General features: G+C 42.9%; 1 protein-coding gene across 1 annotated transcript; it reads left to right on the top strand.

Annotated features, from left to right (window-relative positions):
- The first annotated feature begins 1,761 nt into the window (after positions 1 to 1,761).
- On the top strand, positions 1,762 to 4,889 carry pou4f1 (POU class 4 homeobox 1). Its single transcript, XM_041872153.2, has 2 exons — positions 1,762 to 2,201; positions 2,660 to 4,889. Exons 1-2 carry the CDS (start codon positions 2,079 to 2,081, stop codon positions 3,629 to 3,631), a joined length of 1,095 nt encoding a protein of 364 aa, XP_041728087.2. The 5' UTR covers positions 1,762 to 2,078; the 3' UTR covers positions 3,632 to 4,889.
- The last annotated feature ends 16,172 nt before the right edge of the window (positions 4,890 to 21,061 follow it).

Below are 21,061 nucleotides of genomic sequence, written 5' to 3' on the forward strand. Positions count from 1 at the left end.
GATGGGGTGGAATGATTGAAGGTGGGGTGGGGGTGGCGGGCTATCATGTTGTCTAGGGGTTAATATGAGAGAACAGGAGAACACATATAGGCCAGTGTGCCAATGGTATTACATCAGGAAATTAGCTGCTCATTCTTTGCGTCCGAAAAGGCACTCTCATCCCTCTATAGTGGGATCAGACCAGAGCACCATGGGCGCTGTGTAGGGCGGGAATAGGGGCCATTTTAGATGCACCAATTCTCATGTGGTCATTCATTGTTGGATATATGAAGAAAAAATAAAATAATGTATGCCCTCACTAACTGTAAATTGCTCTGGATAAGAGCGTCTGCTAAATTACTAAAATGCTAATGTAAATTTGGGCCCACTTTCGATATGCTGCGACTACATTTTTGGGTAACTGCTGAAGTTTAGAGCTGGTCACAAAGAAAACGTAATTTGATTTTTTCTATTTAGCTTGAATGCTGAGATAACATATTTTGTTTGGAATAAAATCTCTGGCTATAGATATCAATTCAGAGTGCGTAAAAGCACAGCCTAATTCATATGAACTTGACGCATCATATTCATTTGGGCTAATATTAAACTGGCTGCACTGTTCATGCACCAAGAATTTGCTATTGAAATATTTAGGCTATGTCGCCCAGTGAAGTCAGAGTGCAGACTGGCCTCTCTATCTCTCTCTCTCCCTCTCTCTCTCTCTCTCTCTCTCTCTCTCTCTCTCTCTCTCTCTCTCTTTTGTCTCTCTCTGTCTCTCTCTCTCTCTCTCTCTCTCTCTCTCTCTCTCTCTCTCTCTCTCTGACTCTCTCTCTCTCTCTCTCTCTCTCTGTCTCTCTGTCTCTCTCTGTCTCTCTCCCCCCCTCTCTCTCTCTCTCCTCTCTCTGTCTCTCTCTCTGTCTCTCTCTCTCTCTCCTCTGTCTGTCTGTCTGTCTGTCTGTCTCTCTCTCTCTGTCTGTCTGTCTGTCTCTCTCTCTCTCTCTCTCTCTCTCTGCCTGCATTTAAGAGAGTTGCAATCCCGAGGGAGTCCCGAGATATTACTCCTGTTCCGTGTTGTATTGTTTGATAATAACCTTACTCTAATTACAACCCTTCTGCTCATATCAATTCAATATTGGGTTAATAAATTAAGTGACTGTGGTGGTCTCCTTTCCCATACAATCTTCATTAGGCCGTTTGGACAAATGCTTCAACACTATATCAAATCATTTCTGTGCGTAATGACTAGGCTACAGGCCTATGCTGCCATTTCGGCCTAGCCCCATTTTATTGCCATAATCACCGTTTTATTCAATTTCAACTTTGCATTGTTTTTCCTTTAAATAAATATTTTTTTTAAGGAATCAAAATAGGATTCATGGTCTTCAGGGATACCTACATCAGTAGGCCATGACTTGGAATAGCCTTTGTTAAATGTGTTTTGAAATTATGTCTGAAAGCAAATTAAATCAGTTGTCTGCCAAAAAGATAACAGTGAATATTGCAACAACAAAAAAAAATGGATGTGAATTCCTATGAGCATAAATAACCAAATATCAGGCATTGAAATGAATCAAAACATCCAATCTCGAGCTACAGGTGTTCGAACCCCGTGCTTGTCCGGGCTCGTGGCTGGAGTGGTGCCGAGGCTGAGAGACCTGTATTAAAACGCACGCGCCGGCGCCGGGCTCCTTTCCTCCTCTCCAGTTAACCGCTACAGCTTGAAGCTGTTCGCTTATTATCTTGAAAGGCAGGCTGGCTGGCTGGCCGGCTGCACTGTTCATGCACCATGTCTCGCGAGAGAAGCCGAGCTCCGCTTGACGAGAGTTGAGACGTTCAGGTGTAAGAGCCCTTCTCTCATCCCTGTCGGCAGCCAGTGGGAACAGTAGACGACAGATAAGTGCGTCGGCCTTGGGAGACTGCAGGCATCTCTGACGGTGATCTTTCCGTGCTCAGGGCTGATCCGGTTGTACTCAACACCGTCAAACTATTGCATCGTTACGGGACCACTGTCTAGGCTACTACAGCTTTCCATCTCGTCCATTTGTAGACCCTATTCTTCACTTAAAAAGCATTTTTTTGAAAGAGAAGCAGTTGCAAAGATGATGTCAATGAATAGCAAACAGCCACACTTCGCCATGCATCCGAGTTTACCTGAGCACAAATACACCACTCTGCATTCCAGCTCGGAAGCGATAAGAAGAGCCTGTCTGCAAGCTCCACAGGTAAATGAAACCCAAACTTCTGCTTTGTGTCTTCCCTTTCCTTTCTATGCTCTTTCTATGCCCGGGCTTCTGCATGTTGGAAGTGTTCGTGTTACTGTAACTGCGCGAGTGCAATAATAAGGAAGGAACGCTCCGAGGCACATTCTGCCAAAGCCAACTGCTTGGCCTTAATGTTTTTTTTTTCTTCTTCTTCTTCTAACATGTGTTTCCACGGCAATCACCCGAACGCCTGTGATCTTTTTTGAAAGCCATGCCGAATACAAAAGCTACCGACTTTTTTTTTATGACTCGGTGACAGTCTTCTAAAAGGAATATTCTTCGTGTTTTATGTGTTGTCAGAAGTCCCACAGCTGACATATCCACTTATTCATCATGTGCTTGTTCTTTCTCTTTCCGCATTGCTTTGTTTCTGTTCCCTCATCTCCCTCCCCTCTCTCCGTATCTCCTCTCCATTGCAGCTGCAGAGTAACATATTCGCCAGCCTGGATGAGACCCTCCTGGCCCGCGCCGAAGCTCTGGCGGCCGTGGACATCGCAGTGTCCCAGGGCAAGACGCACCCTTTCAAGCCGGACGCCACCTACCACACCATGAACAGCGTGCCATGCGCCTCCAACTCCACGGTGCCACTGGCCCACCACCACCACCATCACCACCACCACCACCACCCCAACATGGAACCCCCGGACCTCATGGACCACATCAACTCCCCATCCTTAGCGCTCATGTCCAGCCACGACGGCTCCGGGGGCGGGGGTGGAGGAGGTGGTGGCGGGCTGATCTCCACCTCTGCCCACCCTCACTCACACATGCATGGCTTGAGCCACCTCTCTCACCAGGCCGCCATGAACATGAATTCCCCTCTCACCCACCACGGTCTTTTACCTGGCCACCACGGAGGGGGCCAGGGCGGGCCAGGACTCAATAACAACGGGCTTTCCTCTATAAATGACTCGGACACGGACCCCAGGGAGTTAGAGGCGTTCGCGGAGCGCTTCAAGCAGAGGCGGATCAAGCTGGGGGTGACCCAGGCGGACGTTGGCAATGCGCTGGTTAACCTGAAGATACCCGGCGTGGGATCGCTAAGCCAAAGCACCATTTGTCGGTTCGAATCGTTGACTCTGTCCCATAACAACATGATAGCGCTCAAACCCATCCTTCAGGCGTGGCTCGAGGAGGCCGAGGGCGCGCAGAGAGAGAAACTCAACAAACCGGACATTTATAGCGGAGGGGAAAAGAAACGGAAGAGAACGTCGATAGCGGCACCGGAAAAGAGGTCTTTGGAGGCGTACTTCGCCGTACAACCTCGCCCGTCGTCCGAGAAGATAGCGGCTATCGCTGAAAAGTTGGACCTGAAAAAGAACGTGGTTCGAGTATGGTTTTGCAACCAAAGACAAAAACAGAAACGGTTAAAATTCTCCGCTTGTCACTGACTATAGGCTGTTGATGGGTTAAAAACAAGAAAAAAATGTTGAGAGACTGAATTTGGGGACCAAGGTCTTCTTTTGTCGCCAACGGTTTTAAAACTTGGGTGCAAAAAAACAATGACCATTTAAATACTACGCACATTTTATGAAGCTTCATATCTCTGTTCTAGTTTATTTTCACGTTATTGGTGAATGTGAAGTATGCAAATATCTGAAAATCCTCGAGACGAAACTCGCGCAGTGGTTCTGAGAGGAAACTATATATTACCGATATCAACTTTGCCTTTTTAAAAACATTGTGGAAAAAAAAAAGTTTATTTTGCTTTAGCGAGTTATTTGATTTGAAATATTATATAGCCATTTACGAATTACCTCATTGTTGAACTCTATTTTGTTTGGTTAATTTATAATAAGCTTATATACAATTATTTATTTATGTATTGATTTCTGTATTTATTTGTGATAACATTTGGGGGCTGCTGTGAACTCTGTTTTTAAAATAATTTAGCAAACTTCATAAAAACAAGAAACCCAATATTGCAGAGGCCTGAATGAGATATCCGTCCTTTCGCTTCTGAATGTGAAAGTAAAGGCTATTAAATTATCACATATTTATTTTAAATTTGCACTAACATTTAAGCAGTAATTTGGTTTGTTTATATTGGTTATTATTATGTCCAAATGTATGTAGTGATGTTTGTAATATATATATATATATATATTACAAACATCACTTTCTCACTACAACTCAGTCCCGAGGTTTCAAAGATAAAGTATTTTGCTATTGGCTTTTTTTCACAACGAAAAACCCCCGTCAAGATCAAAAACATTAACTCGCATGATTCAGACGTATACTTGACTATTACATTCTGGGGGGAAAAGAATGATCACAATGAAAAAAATATCACATTTTCTTTTGTGTACTTTGTTTTGCAGTGCAAACATTCTATGCATTGGATAAAAACACTACATAAAGTATCTACTGGTAGAGCTGTGTGGAGGTGGAACTATGTCACTGTTAATGCCTGTTTTTCACATTAAGACACAACGTTGTTTCTCGTGTTAATTGTTCAAAAAATAACTTTGCTTGTGAGTAAGATTTTACTTGTGCACAAGTATGTTTACAAACTGCGACGGCCACACGTGCGTGCATAATGAAATGTCCCACGTGTCCTCCTGTCACTGACGTTTGACGAATTCCTTCCTTCCTTCCTTCCTTCCTTCCTTCCTTCCTTCCTTCCTTCCTTCCTTCCTTCCTTCCTTCCTTCCTTCCTTCCCTCCTTCCTTCCCTATTCACTTCCTTCCTTCCTTCCTTCCTTCCTCCCTCCTTCCTTCCTTCCTTCCTTCCTTCCTTCCTTCCTTCCTTCCTTCCTTCCTTCCTTCCTTCCTTCCTTCCTTCCTTCCTTCCTTCCTTCCTTCCTTCCTTCCTTCCTTCCTCCCTCCCTCCCTCCCTCCCTCCCTCCCTTCCCTCCTTCCTTCCTCTCTCTGTTCTTCTGTTGTCTACTTCTTTCCATTGGTATTCTACTCATCCTGTAAAGCCAAATCCAACAGGGAAGTGTGTCCCATGCAGCTATCTTCTAAATAAATGAACGAAAGAAAGAAAGAGAAAACATTTTGTTTTGAGTGTATTTATATGATTATGATTAGGCCTACATCTTTACTATGATCATTTACATGTTTTATTATTATTATTATTATTATTATTACCACTAGTATTAGTAGGTCTTGTAGCAGTGGTAGCAGTAGTGGTAGTAGTAATAGTAGTAGTAGTAGAAGTAGTAGTAGTAGTAGTAGTAGTAGTAGTAGTGGTAGCAGTAGTAGTGGTAGTAGTAGTAGTGGTAGCAGTAGTAGTAGTAGTAGTAGTAGTGGTAGTAGTAGTAGTAGTAGTAGTAGTAGTAGTGGTAGTAGTAGTGGTAGTAGTAGTAGTATTAGTAGCAGTAGTAGTAGTAGTATTAGTAGTAGTAGAAGTAGCAGTAGTAGTAGCAGTAGTAGTAGTCGTAGTAGTAGTAGTATTAGTAGCAGTAGTAGTAGTAGTGGTAGTAGTAGTAGAAGTAGCAGTAGTAGTAGCAGTAGTAGTAGTCGTAGTAGTAGCAGTAGTAGTAGTAGTAGTGGTAGTAGTAGTAGTGGTAGTAGCAGTAGTAGTAGCAGTAGTAGTAGTAGCAGTAGTAGTAGTAGTAGCAGTAGTAGTAGTAGTAGTAGTAGTAGTGGTAGTAGCAGTAGTAGTAGCAGTAGTAGTAGTAGCAGTAGTAGTAGTAGCAATAGTAGTAGTAGTAGTAGTAGTAGCAGTAGTAGTAATAGTGGTAGTAGTAGTAGTAGTAGTAGTAGTAGTAGTAGTAGTATTATTAGTAGTAGAAGTACTAGTCCTATTATTTGTCATACTTCTCCTCCTATAGGCCTATCACATAAAATGGACCTCTCTCTCATCCATTGTTAGAAACTATTAACAATAACAAAACAAAGAAAAATCATTTTACAAATGAAGAAAGCAGATTCTTGCTGTGTCATCTGTCTGTGCATGCAATGATAGTTCATAACGCATCCAATGATAGTTCATAACGCATCCACTGATAGTTCATAACGCATCCACTGATAGTTCATAACGCATCCACTGATAGTTCATAACGCATCCACTGATTTTTAGACCAGATGTGACATGTGCCTATGTTTGACATACTATGTCCAACCAGCTTGACAATTTAAAGTTTACAGAGTGAACTCAACTGACATCATTCTAAGTCCTACTGGCCGTTCAATAGAAAAGTTATAGGCGACATATGATGTTATACCTATTGGTTTGCTGTCATTTCAAAACGAAACAGACAGGACAGATGGCCCCACAAGAGAAAGACACGCTTCTATCTTATGAGTTCAACACAATCCATTTCACCCAGTCAAAAGTTGGACCGAATTTGACACCAGAAGAATTGAACATGGTGATGATTAGCCCAATGATAAACTACCCCACCGTCATAATCTCTAATGGATATCGGTATCATCAGCACTGTAATACAACGATTACTGTAGCATCTGTCACTATGCCAACCATCACCAACCAAGGACTATACTGGCAAACCATGGAACATGTGACGGGTTTAAAAAGGGGTTACAGAAAGGTTGTTATGTGTTCGGAGGCCCAGCCGCTGGTGTTTACAGTGAATCTATCTACTTACTCCAATCTGCTTCATGGTGTAGTGTAGTGTAGACTAGTGTATAGGTCTATTTCTCTATTTTCCAACATGGAGGTCTTTGTATTAATATTTGATATAACCACCTCCTTGTTGTCTGTCTGAGTGCCGGAGCTCAGTTAAGCATCAGATCTACTCCACAGTACCGCTCCACACTAGCTGAATCTTTTATTTTCACGTCATTCTACATCATATTGGTATTGATTCGTCTGTTACAATCAAATGGAATCCGCACAAGATAATATTTGTTTTAAATCATACATTATTTGTGGATACATTTTTAAGAAGGAACTATGTCATTGGTGTAAATGACAGTAATAACATAATAATAATAATATTAGTCGAATAATAATAATAATAATAATAATAATAATAATCTAATAATAATCTAATAATAATAATGATAATAATAATACTTCTACTAATAATAATAATGATACTACTACTACTAATAATAATGATACTAATAGCCTACATGATAATACTGTAATAAATGATTAAAATTCATATTTCACACCACAAGATACCAGTTAATTGAAATACACACAATTGGGTACCTTAAATAATTCATGAACTGAGAATTGAAAAAATTAATAAGCGGAGTACAACGAGACTCTAATTAAAAACGTGAGTAATTATCATCAGAGCTCTTTAATGTAGATCTGGCCCGTAGACTTAACACATACACGTCTTTAACCACATTTTGGTAATATGTAAATAAATGGGATCAATAAATTAACCTAATAATTGATAACATGTTTCTGTAGTGTTTAACATATGTTCATTCACTTATGTAGGCCTATCCTATCCAAATCAAATCAATTCTATTTATATGATAGGTTACTGGATAAAAAACAAAAACAAAAACATGGTTTGTCTTCAGACGAGGTGGATCAAGTTCCCTACGTGTTAAAGGCCACATTTTTTACATGTATTTATTTCACCTTTATTTAACCAGGTAAGCCAGTTGAGAACAAGTTCTCACTTACAACTGCGACCTGGCCAAGATAAAGCAAAGCAGTGCGATAAAAAAAAAAAACAACAACACAAGAGTTACATATGGGGTAAATAATAAGCCATTGTTAAATGTAGCATTACGTTTCTAAAGCAACATCTGAACCAGAGATCTCCTCGCAGATCAACGAGATGCCTTCTTTTTCTACCACAGTGAAGAAGAAGAAGTGACAATACACATTTAATGAAGCCAGAGAAGCGCACGAGTCTCCGAGCAGTGTCGGAATAATTCAAAAAGAACCGTAGTAATATGGCGGATCTGACTAACATCAAAAAGCGAAAGAAAAAACAACAACAACAATTTAAACTGATACTGTGTTTATTCACATTGACCAAAAGACTTGACCCTGTCCTCTCTTCGAATATTTCTACCACACGATATTGGAGGATATATTTGGAAGGGCTCCACTTTCCCACTGCCTTTTAGAAAAACGAAATTCTAAATGCAGGTGATGCAATATTAATCGTGGTTTGCTGATATAAAATGCAATATTTTTCCGACAGCTGGTGGGGTTTCGGGTAGCCGTCAGACAGCTAGTGGGGTTTCGGGGAGCCGTCAGATGAAAGCAGTATTCTCTGCTGTACACTAGAAAAACGCATTTATTACTTTTGTTTGGCTTTTGGCTAGGAGAGGAGAGAGGAACACTGTAACGTGAGTAAAATATGACTCTTTATATGAGTACAACGCCGAAACGAATTTAGGGTTGTACTAATTTCCTTGATTTAAAACGTCTATTAATAAAAAAAATTGTCGATGTAATTCAATGTTGTTTTAAACAACAAGAAGTAAAAAAGGAAATAAACTGTAACATCTGTCGAGCGTATATAGCCTAGTATTGCACCGGGTTGCAGTTCCATTCTGAAAGTGTGATTTATACTTTCATACTGCAAGCAAGCAACTGAATAACCACAATCTCTGTTGCAATGTTGTTTTAAACAGTGGATGTTTTACAACTTTTAGATTTCAAAATAAGTTGTATTCTATTTATTTTAATGTTTAAACATTGTATCTGGAATATTATGGGTTATGTTTCTGCCTTTTAGTAGGCTAGTCGTTTAGCACTATTCGTTTTTGTTATGAATAAAATAGGTTTTGCTTTTGGACGAATTCAGGTCAAAAAGGCTGAAGTTGCAATTTTCTTATTTACCCTCTTCTCTTTACACATTTTGTTGGTATCTTTCTAAAGTAAAATAGCCTTAAAAATTCTCTTGTATTATTTCCTTCCAAACTTGTTGATGTAGAACCCTGTCTCTACAGCTCGTGCCACTCCACTCCGGCAGAACACCGCGCCGCTCGAGCCTGCACCTCACGCAACTGTAATATTTCAGCCTGGTGAACGGCTCCCTTGCAGATTTGAAGAGTAATGCATTATTGAAAGGCTATATCAAACAGCTCGGGGGGGCTGTCTTTCTGCTCTGCCCTCCTCAGACCGACCGACCGGCCAGGCAGGGGCTCGAGATGATGTCCCGGTGTCTGACGGCACTAAAGCTCCATAATATGTTAATGGCCGTAGGGGATGCCGGAGGTACTGGCCCGGTTACTACCGGCCCCAGCTGGCGCAGCACCATATGTCACCCAGGTTGGCCACGTGTATATCTATTAATCAAGAATATGTTTCGTAATCAACAACAACAACAACAACGGATGAAACAATATCTATTCCGGTTAAACCAGTAATAACAACTATAGCACTAATAACGGCGACACACATTTCAAATAGAAATCCTACAGGTCTGATAGGGATTTAAAGGTGTCATGTTGTTTTTCGGCCGTTTTCTTTTTTCTCCCTCCTGTGTTTTTGAGGGGGACGCATTTGTACTACATTGGTAGGAATCACAGTATATACATTTTCTATGATCGACTGAAACCAAATATAGCTTGTAACGGTTAAAAGTGTGTCTGTCGAGGATTAGAGAACTCAAACCGTCGTTGGCAGTCAGGTGTGATCACGTAGGCTCACTCTGCTTATACTGCATGGTTGAGAAACCTTAAGAGAAATGCTTCTATTTATCAGTGGCTTGTTTGACCTTGCATTAGACAACAACAAAAAAACTCAACAGAAAAGGAAAAAAAAAGAACGACGAAGGAAACAGAAAAAGAATAGCCTACATTTGCTGGAGAAATATAGGAAGAAGACAGACGAAGCCGTCTCAGTGGCTATACTAACTCTGAATACAATAGTTATGATCACGTTATCACTTTCGATATGGCCACTTATATTTGACATAGCCTACAAATGATGGATTTATTTCAATATATATTGCGTTATAATTTGATTAATCTGCACATCACAAAAATGTGTATGTGGAACCATAATTGTGTACTAATGCATGCTGTCACTCTCCCCCTTCCTCCCCTCTCGTCAAACACAAAAACACCCTAATATCCCCCCCACACCCCAGTTGCATAGCAGCTCCCATATAATGTGTCTTGAGTTACCATAGATCTCATAAATTAATTCCTTTAGGCTATACTATCGCGAGAGTAATTAATCTAGCCCGTGGATGTAAATAAAGTGAAATTGGATTCCTGACAGACGAGATGAGGAGGCCTCTGACACCACGTGACATCCGAAATAATGATTCCACCACGCCACGCCACGCGCTTTATATGGAAAAACGCCGCGCGATGCACTTTAGATTTACGAGCTCATGACTTTGTACAATAGCTGAGAGCGAGCTGTGAGGGACCGGGGAGTGGGAGGAACGCAGAACGTTACAGCTACGGTTACAATCCCAAGTTAAGACGGATTAGATCATGGTCATTTTATTGCTCTCGCTACCAAACTAAAATGAAAATAAAGATACAAACGGCATCCAGACAGACTCAGAACATTTGGAACTGTAGGCAACTATTGAACACGACTTTCCACATTTATTTTTATTATTTTTTCTTCTATTTTTTATTTATTTTACCTTTATTTAACCAGGCAAGTCAGTTAAGAACAAATTCTTATTTACAATGACGGCCTGCACGGGCCAAACCCGGACGACGCTGGGCCAATTGTGCGCCGCCCTAGTTTGATGAGATGAGTAACGGCATATTTCCCCTTGAATAAAGGCCTTTTATCTATAGGCTATTTAAGATCAGAAAAAAAGGCCTTAGAAAGGTTGCCTATATGCTTATATAGGCATAAATAAATGCAATAAATGTACCTTCCAATGGGCCAAAAGTAATTTGATTAGTATAATGGTTATTTTTTATTATTGTTATTATTATTATTATTAGTATTATTATTATTATACTTTGTGTTATTTCTTATATGCAGCAGCAGAAAGAACTGAATCACCCCATCACGGTCTCTATATTGGTTATAACAATGGCCATGAAGGATGGCCTCCGGACGGAGATGTCAAGCGGGGGGTTGAGGAGTATATCCCCCCAGATCTGTATTCATTTCCCGCTTGTATTTGCTCGGTAATCCACCACCGTCAGGGCTCCTATGGAAGTGGTGACGTTGTTGACACAGCGGCACATTTCAATCACCCGGGGGTTCACAGTCAGACGAACAATTTATTTGTCTAATAAATCCGTCATTTAGGAAGAAAAATATTTGATCTGGAGGCTCTGACCTCTCGCCATTTACTGCGAGCCGAAGCCGGGGGAAGAATGGGATGAAAGAAGGACCTCTATAGTCTATAGCCTCCATGACACCAGCCGAGGAACCATGAATATGAAACCGTAGACCAGCTGGACGTGTGAATCTCAATGACAGAGATATAGGCTAGGGCTGCACGACATGTTTTGAGAAAACGAATAGAACATCCCAGGTCTCTCTCTCTCACACACACACACACACACACACACACACACACACACACACACACACACACACACACACACACACACACACACCAAAACAGAATCAGCTGGGATTCGATTCCATTTGGCCACGAAATGTCATTGCGATTGACACACACCACGCGCTATAACAGTGTCGCCTTCCTTCCAGCCTTCCCATTGTCCACGTCACATAAAACATATTCCAGTTAGCATTGAATAAACATACCATATAAGTAAAGGTTAAAACGGCACCGATTGTATTCCTATTGCTTTTTTTTTTTTTACAGTCTATTTCATAGTTGCAATACTTTAACCTATTACTGGGAAACACGTTTATTTTTTTCTTTTCGTTTTTCGTTTTACTAAAACCCCAAAGGATTACATTCCCTTTGTAGATTCCATATGTCTGTCTAGCGGCAGGCCGGTAGATATGCCATTGGTTATCCCGGGCCACTCTTTAGCGGTATGATGGCTCGAGGCGCTGCTCTTATTGACCCCGGTATTGAACACATGCGCTCGTCATCAATACCCCCCCCCACGTGCAGCCTTCTGGTGGTGACGTGTCTGTCTCTGCTCTCTACCGGATGTAGGACTAATCTAAGCGGCTTGTTAGGACAAATGTTCTACATGGAAAAATTAATGGCATTTTGAGGCAACGCACAAAGGTCCTATAGAGTAGATAAGTGTAATTTATAGAGCCACTGTCCATGGTGCTGAAAGGTACCAGGGTTACTTTACAGTGTGTGACTTCAGGTTCACTGTTTTATTTTATGACCTGTAATTCTCTGTCCATGGCACTGAAAAGTAGGCTGCCATGTTTTATTTTATGACCTGTCATTCTCTGTCCATGGTACTGAAAGGTAGACTAGCATGTTTTATGTTATGACCTGTCATTCTCTGTCCATGGTACTGAAAGGTAGACTAGCATGTTTTATGTTATGACCTGTCATTCTCTGTCCATGGTACTGAAAGGTAGACTAGCATGTTTTATGTTATGACCTGTCATTCTCTGTCCATGGTACTGAAAGGTAGGCTAGCATGTTTTATGTTATGACCTGTCATTCTCTGTCCATGGTACTGAAAGGTATAAGGGTTTGTGTGACTCCACACCAATGTCCATTGTGCTGAATTATAGATAACGACCTTATGGTTCAGTAAGTTGATAACTCTCTAAACAAGTGAATTGGTTATCCAAGTGGAATATGATTTCCACTATTATGTACCTTTAAGCTACCATGCAAGTAAATGGCCTTAGTTTAATATGAGGATTAAGGCGTGTGTTTGTGCACGCGTGTGTGTGTGTGAGTCCGTGCATATATTGTGTGCTTGTGTGTCCGTGCATGTGTGTGTGTCGAAAGCAGTAGCATCATCATGTGTTCCAGCTCTTCCCAGTCACAGCAGCAGTAATATCATCATGTGTTCCAGCTCTTCCCAGTCACAGTAGCAGTAATATCATCATGTGTTCCAGCTCTTCCCAGTCACAGCAGCAGTAGCATCATCATGTGTTCCAGCTCTTCCCAGTCACAGCAGCAGTAATATCATCATGTGTTCCAGCTCTTCCCAGTCACAGCAGCAGTAATATCATCATGTGTTCCAGCTCTTCCCAGTCACAGCAGCAGTAATATCATCATGTGTTCCAGCTCTTCCCAGTCACAGCAGCAGTAGCATCATCATGTGTTCCAGCTCCTCCCAGTCACAGCAGCAGTATCATCATGTGTTCCAGCTCTACCCAGTCACAGCAGCAGTAGCATCATCACGTGTTCCAGCTCTTCCCAGTCACAGCAGCAGTAATATCATCATGTGTTCCAGCTCTTCCCAGTCACAGCAGCAGTAATATCATCATGTGTTCCAGCTCTTCCCAGTCACAGCAGCAGTAATATCATCATGTGTTCCAGCTCTTCCCAGTCACAGCAGCAGTAATATCATCATGTGTTCCAGCTCTTCCCAGTCACAGCAGCAGTAATATCATCATGTGTTCCAGCTCTTCCCAGTCACAGCAGCAGTAATATCATCATGTGTTCCAGCTCTTCCCAGTCACAGCAGCAGTAATATCATCATGTGTTCCAGCTCTTCCCAGTCACAGCAGCAGTAGCATCATCATGTGTTCCAGCTCTTCCCAGTCACAGCAGCAGTAATATCATCATGTGTTCCAGCTCTTCCCAGTCACAGCAGCAGTAATATCATCATGTGTTCCAGCTCTTCCCAGTCACAGCAGCAGTAATATCATCATGTGTTCCAGCTCTTCCCAGTCACAGCAGCAGTAATATCATCATGTGTTCCAGCTCTTCCCACTCACTGCAGCACTAATATCATCATGTGTTCCAGATCTTCCCAGTCACAGCAGCAGTAATATCATCATGTGTTCCAGCTCTCCCCAGCCACAGCAGTAGCATCATCATCATGTGTTCCAGATCTTCCCAGTCACAGCAGCAGTAATATCATCATGTGTTCCAGCTCTTCCCAGTCACAGCAGCAGTAATATCATCATGTGTTCCAGCTCTTCCCAGTCACTGCAGCAGTAATATCATCATGTGTTCCAGATCTTCCCAGTCACAGCAGCAGTAATATCATCATGTGTTCCAGCTCTTCCCAGTCACAGCAGCAGTAATATCATCATGTGTTCCAGATCTTCCCAGCCACAGCAGCATCATCATGTGTTCCAGATCTTCCCAGCCACAGCAGCAGCAGCATCATCATGTGTTCCAGCTCTTCCCAGTCACAGCAGCAGCAGCATCATCATGTGTTCCAGATCTTCCCAGCCACAGCATCATCATCATCATGTGTTCCAGCTCTTCCCAGTCGAAGCTGCAGTAATATCATCATGTGTTCCAGATCTTCCCAGCCACAGCAGCAGCAGCATCATCATCATCATGTGTTCCAGCTCTTCCCAGTCACAGCAGCAGTAATATCATCATGTGTTCCAGCTCTTCCCAGTCACAGCAGCAGTAATATCATCATGTGTTCCAGATCTTCCCAGCCACAGCAGCAGTAATATCATCATGTGTTCCAGCTCTTCCCAGTCGAAGCTGCAGTAATATCATCATGTGTTCCAGATCTTCCCAGCCACAGCAGCAGCAGCATCATCATCATCATGTGTTCCAGCTCTTCCCAGTCGAAGCTGCAGCATCAGCATCATCATGTGTTCCAGCAACAGTAACAGCAGAGTTGAACTAACCTACCTGATCAAGTCTTTCCTGCCTCCTCACGTTGTTACGAACCCCGTGGCTTTAAAAGTCTAGGGTGGATGGAACAGAGACCCGTAACATAATTCATGCAAATTAGAATCATTACATGGAAACAGTGAGAACAAAAACTACACCGACAACCATAAACTACCGTCAAACACAAGATGTTTATTTTGAACACACAGTAAAGGTTTGGGAAAAAGGGCTGAGCAGGACCCAAGAAATGAAACAATAATGTAAAAAAAAAAAAAAAACTGATCTTGCCTGCCTCAAGAACTGCTAAGCTACTGCTAATCATACAAAAACTACAGTGGGGGGTCCGCTCAGGTCTAACTAGTGTTTTTAGACAGTTTTCTTCCTACGGGTAATGTATGCCCAAGGGAAACTTGCTCAAATCCCCCTTTTCCCAGAAACACACAACAAAGTTACCAAACAGAGTAACCAGCAAATGAGTGAGTACACAAAACACAGGACACCACAGTATCCATACTCACATACGGAAAATAGTCTCTTCCAACAAACACAACTGACTGGCTTTTAAAACAATGGGAGGTGTATGTGGGAAACCAGAAACAGGTGGTGCAATGCAGAGGAATGTCCACTGATTGGTCCACCTCAGCAATCAGCAGCCAAATGGATGTCGGACAGGTGGGACACCCCCAACGACCACCAATCAGGAACATAAAGGACACCTGTGATTAGGGCAGAAGGAGAGGAAAAACACAAAAACACACACAGGATACCTGTATCCATAACACTGCTCATCAAATATTTAATGTGCTCCACAATGACCCACCCCTCCTCTCCTCTCCTCTCCTCTCCTCTCCTCTCCTCTCCTCTCCTCTCCTCTCCTCTCCTCTCCTCTCCTCTCCTCTCCTCTCCTCTCCTCTCCTCTCCTCTCCTCTCCTCTCCTCTCCTCTCCTCTCCTCTCCTCTCCCCTCCCCTCCTCTCCTCTCCTCTCCTGTCCCTCTCCTCTCCTCTCCTCTCCTCTCCTCTCCTCTCCTCTCCCTCTCCTCTCCTCTCCTCTCCTCTCCTCTCCTCTCCTCTCCTCTCCTCTCCTCTCCTCTCCTCTCCTCTCCTCTCCTCTCCTCTCCTCTCCTCTCCTCTCCTCGCTGTCCTCCCCATTACATTCCAGGGTGATATCAGTGTTGTACTTGTGTCTGTTCTGTGAACAGCTAGAGAGGTGACCTTTAACTAATCTAACCTGTCGTGCATCAGGACACAACTCTGTTACCATTTCTCATCATGTTTCTCCCTTTCTCCCCCCCACATTATAATATTGATCTAAATACCAATGTGATTCCAGTCCACCCTGATCTGCAGCTGCTGCTAGCGAGCTAAGCCTACTGCTCTCTCTGCCTGTTTAATCAACAGTGATAAATACAGCTGCTGCTAGCAAGCTATGCCTACTGCTCTCTCTGCCTGTTTAATCAACAGTGATAAATACAGCTGCTGCTAGCTAGCTAGGCCTACTGCTCTCTCTGCCTGTTTAATCAACTGTGATAAATACAGCTGCTGCTAGCGAGCTAGGCCTACTGCTCTCTCTGCCTGTTTAATCAACAGTGATAAATACAGCTGCTACTAAGTAGGTAGGCCTACTGCTTTCTCTGCCTGTTTAATCAACAGTGATAAATACAGATGCTGCTAGCAAGCTATGCCGACTGCTCTCTCTGCCTGTTTAATCAACAGTGATAAATACAGCTGCTGCTTGCTAGTTAGGTCTACTGCTCTCTCTGCCTGTTTAATAAACAGTGATAAATACAGCTGCTGCTAGCTAGTTAGGCATACTGCTCTCTCTATCTGTTTAATCAACAGTGATAAATACAGCTGCTGCTAGCTAGTTAGGACTACTGCTCTCTCTGCCTGTTTAATCAACAGTGATAAATATAGCTGCTACTAGCTAGCTAGGCCTACTGCTCGCTCTGCCTGTTTAATCAACAGTGATAAATACAGCTGCTGCTAGCTAACTAGGCATACTGCTCTCTCTATCTGTTTAATCAACAGTGATAAATGCAGCTGCTGCTAGCTAGTTAGGCCTACTTCGCTCTCTGCCTGTTTAATCAACAGTGATGAATAAAGCTGCTGCTAGCTGGCTAGACCTACTGCTCTCTCTGCCTGTTTAATCAACATTGATAAATACAGCTGCTGCTAGATGGATAGCTAGCTAGCTAGGCCTACTTCTCTCTCTGCCTGTTTAATCAACAGTGATAAATACAGCTGCTGCTAGCTAGCTAGCTAGGCCTACTGCTCTATCTGCCTGTTTAATCAACAGTGATCAATACAGCTGCTGCCAGCTAGCTAGGCCTACTGCTCTCTATAACTGTTTAATCAACAGTGATAAATACAGGTGCTAATAGCTAGCTAGGCCTACTGCTCTCTCTGCCTGTTTAATCAACAGTGATAAATACAGCTGCTGCTAGCTAGCTAGCTAGGCCTACTGCTCTCTCTGCCTATTTAATCAACAGTGATAAATACAGCTGCTGCTAGCTAGCTAGGCCTACTTCGCTCTCTGCCTGTTTAATCAACAGTGATGAATACAGCTGCTGCTAGCTGGCTAGGCCTACTGCTCTCTCTGCCTGTTTAATCAACAGTGATAAATACAGCTGCTACTAAGTAGGTAGGCCTACTGCTCTCTCTGCCTGTTTAATCAACAGTGATAAATACAGCTGCTCCTAAGTAGGTAGGCCTACTGCGTTCTCTGCCTGTTTAATCAACAGTGATAAATACAGATGCTGCTAGCAAGCTATGCCGACTGCTCTCTCTGCCTGTTTAATCAACAGTGATAAATACAGCTGCTGCTTGCTAGTTAGGTCTACTGCTCTCTCTGCCTGTTTAATAAACAGTGATAAATACAGCTGCTGCTAGCTAGTTAGGCATACTGCTCTCTCTATCTGTTTAATCAACAGTGATAAATACAGCTGCTGCTAGCTAGTTAGGACTACTGCTCTCTCTGCCTGTTTAATCAACAGTGATAAATATAGCTGCTACTAGCTAGCTAGGCCTACTGCTCGCTCTGCCTGTTTAATCAACAGTGATAAATACAGCTGCTGCTAGCTAACTAGGCATACTGCTCTCTCTATCTGTTTAATCAACAGTGACAAATGCAGCTGCTGCTAGCTAGTTAGGCCTACTTCGCTCTCTGCCTGTTTAATCAACAGTGATGAATAAAGCTGCTGCTAGCTGGCTAGACCTACTGCTCTCTCTGACTGATTAATCAACATTGATAAATACATCTGCTGCTAGATGGATAGCTAGCTAGCTAGGCCTACTTCTCTCTCTGCCTGTTTAATCAACAGTGATAAATACAGCTGCTGCTAGCTAGCTAGCTAGGCCTACTGCTCTATCTGCCTGTTTAATCAACAGTGATCAATACAGCTGCTGCCAGCTAGCTAGGCCTACTGCTCTCTATAACTGTTTAATCAACAGTGATAAATACAGGTGCTAATAGCTAGCTAGGCCTACTGCTCTCTCTGCCTGTTTAATCAACAGTGATAAATACAGCTGCTGCTAGCTAGCTAGCTAGGCCTACTGCTCTCTCTGCCTGTTTAATCAACAGTGATAAATACAGCTGCTGCTAGCTAGCTAGGCCTACTGCGCTCTCTGCCTGTTTAATCAACAGTGATGAATACAGCTGCTGCTAGCTGGCTAGGCCTACTGCTCTCTCTGCCTGTTTAATCAACAGTGATAAATACAGCTGCTACTAAGTAGGTAGGCCTACTGCGTTCTCTGCCTGTTTAATCAACAGTGCTAAATTCAGCTGCTGCTAGCTAGTTAGGTCTACTGCTCTATCTGCCTGTTTAATCAACAGTGATAAATAGAGCTGCTGCTAGCTAGTTAGGCATACTGCTCTCTCTATCTGTTTAATCAACAGTGAAAAATACAGCTGCTGCTAGCTAGTTAGGCCTACTTCGCTCTCTGCCTGTTTAATCAACAGTGATGAATAAAGCTGCTGCTAGCTGAATAGACCTACTGCTCTATCTGCCTGTTTAATCAACAGTGATAAATACAGCTGCTGCTAGCTAGATAGCTAGCTAGCTAGGCCTACTTACATTTTACTCATTTAGCAGACGCTCTTATCCAGAGCGACTTACATGAGCAATTAGGGTTAAGTACCTTGCTCAAGGGTACATCGACAGATTTTTCACCTAGTCGGCCAGGGGATTAGAACCAGCGACCTTTCGGTTACTGGCACAACGCTCTTAACCACTAAGCTACCTGCCGCCCTACTTCTCTCTCTGCCTGTTTAATCAACAGTGATAAATACAGCTAATACTAGCTAGCTAGCTAGGCCTACTGCTCTCTCTGCCTGTTTAATCAAGAGTGATAAATACAGCTAATACTAGCTAGCTAGCTAGGCCTACTGCTCTCTCTGCCTGTTTAATCAACAGTGATAAATACAGCTGCTGCTAGCTAGCTAGCTAGGCCTACTGCTCTCTCTGCCTGTTTAATCAACAGTGATAAATACAGCTGCTGCCAGCTAGCTAGGCCTACTGCTCTCTCTGCCTGTTTAATCAACAGTGATGAATACAGCTGCTGCTAGCTAGCTAGGCCTACTGCTCTCTCTGCCTGTTTAATCAACAGTGATAAATACAGCTGCTGCTAGCTAGCTAGGCGTACTGCTCTCTCTGCCTGTGTAATCAACAGTGATAAATACAGCTGCTGCTAGCTAGTTAGGCCTACTTCGCACTCTGCCTGTTTAATCAACAGTGATGAATACAGCTGCTGCTAGCTGGCTAGACCTACTGCTCTCTCTGCCTGTTTAATAAACAGTAATAAATACAGCTGCTGCTAGCTAGCTAGCTAGCTAGCTATGCCTACTGCTTTCTCTGCCTGTTTAATCAACAGTGATAAATACAGCTGCTGCTAGCTAGCTAGCTAGGCCTACTGCTCTCTCTGCCTGTTTAATCAACAGTGATAAATACAGCTGCTGCCAGCTAGCTAGGCCTACTGCTCTCTCTGCCTGTTTAATGAACAGTGATAAATACAGCTGCTGCCAGCTAGCTAGGCCTACTGCTCTCTCTGCCTGTTTAATCAACAGTGATAAATACAGCTGCTGCCAGCTAGCTAGGCCTACTGCTCTCTCTGCCTGTTTAATCAACAGTGATAAATACAGCTGCTGCTAGCTAACTATGCCTACTGCTCTCTCTGCCTGTGTAATCAACAGTGATAAATACAGCTGCTGCTAGCTAGCTAGCTAGGCCTACTGCTCTCTCTGCCTGTTTAATCAACAGTGATAAATACAGCTGCTGCAAGCTAGCTAGGCCTACTGCTCTCTCTGCCTGTTTAATCAACAGTGATAAATACAGCTGCTGCTAGATAGCTAGGCCTACTGCTCTCTCTGCCTGTTTAATCAACATTGATAAATACAGCGGCTACTAGCTAGCTAGGCCTACTGCTCTCTCTGCCTGTTTAATCAACAGTGATAAATACAGCTGTTGCTAGCTAGCTAGGCCTACTTCGCTCTCTGCCTGTTTAATCAACAGTGATGAATACAGCTGCTGCTAGCTGGCTAGACCTACTGCTCTCTCTGCCTGTTTAATCATTAGTCATAAATATAGCTGCTGCTAGCTAGCTAGCTAGCTAGCTAGGCCTACTGCTCTCTCTGCCTGTTTAATCAACAGTGATAAATACAGCTGCTGCTAGCTAGCTAGCTAGAGCTACTGCACTCTCTGCCTGTTTAATCAACAGTGATAAATACAGCTGCTGCTAGCTAGCTAGCTAGGCCTACTGCTCTCTCTGCCTGTTTAATCAACAGTGATAAATACAGCTGCTACTAGCTAGCTAGCTAGGCCTACTGCTCTCTCTGCCTGTTTAATCAACAGTGATAAATACAGCTGCTGCCAGCTAGCTAGGCCTACTGCTCTCTCTGCCTGTTTAATCAACAGTGATAAATACAGCCGCTGCAAGCTAGCTAGGCCTACTTCACTCTCTGCCTGTTTAATCAACAGTGATGAATACAGCTGCTGCTAGCTGGCTGGACCTACTGCTCTCTCTGCCTGTTTAATCAACAGTAATAAATACAGTTGATGCTAGCTAGCTAGCTAGCTAGGCCTACTGCTCTCTCTGCCTGTTTAATCAACAGTGATAAATACAGCTGCTGCTAGCTAGCTAGCTAGGCCTACTGCTCTCTCTGCCTGTTTAATCAACAGTGATAAATACAGCTGCTGCTAGCTAGCTAGGCCTACTTCGCCTCTCTGCCTGTTTAATCAACAGTGATGAATACAGCTGCTGCTAGCTGGCTAGAACTACCGCTCTCTCTGCCTGTTTA

Source organism: Coregonus clupeaformis, unplaced genomic scaffold (genome assembly GCF_020615455.1).
Source record: "Coregonus clupeaformis isolate EN_2021a unplaced genomic scaffold, ASM2061545v1 scaf0251, whole genome shotgun sequence".
Classification (NCBI taxonomy): Eukaryota; Metazoa; Chordata; class Actinopteri; order Salmoniformes; family Salmonidae; genus Coregonus; species Coregonus clupeaformis.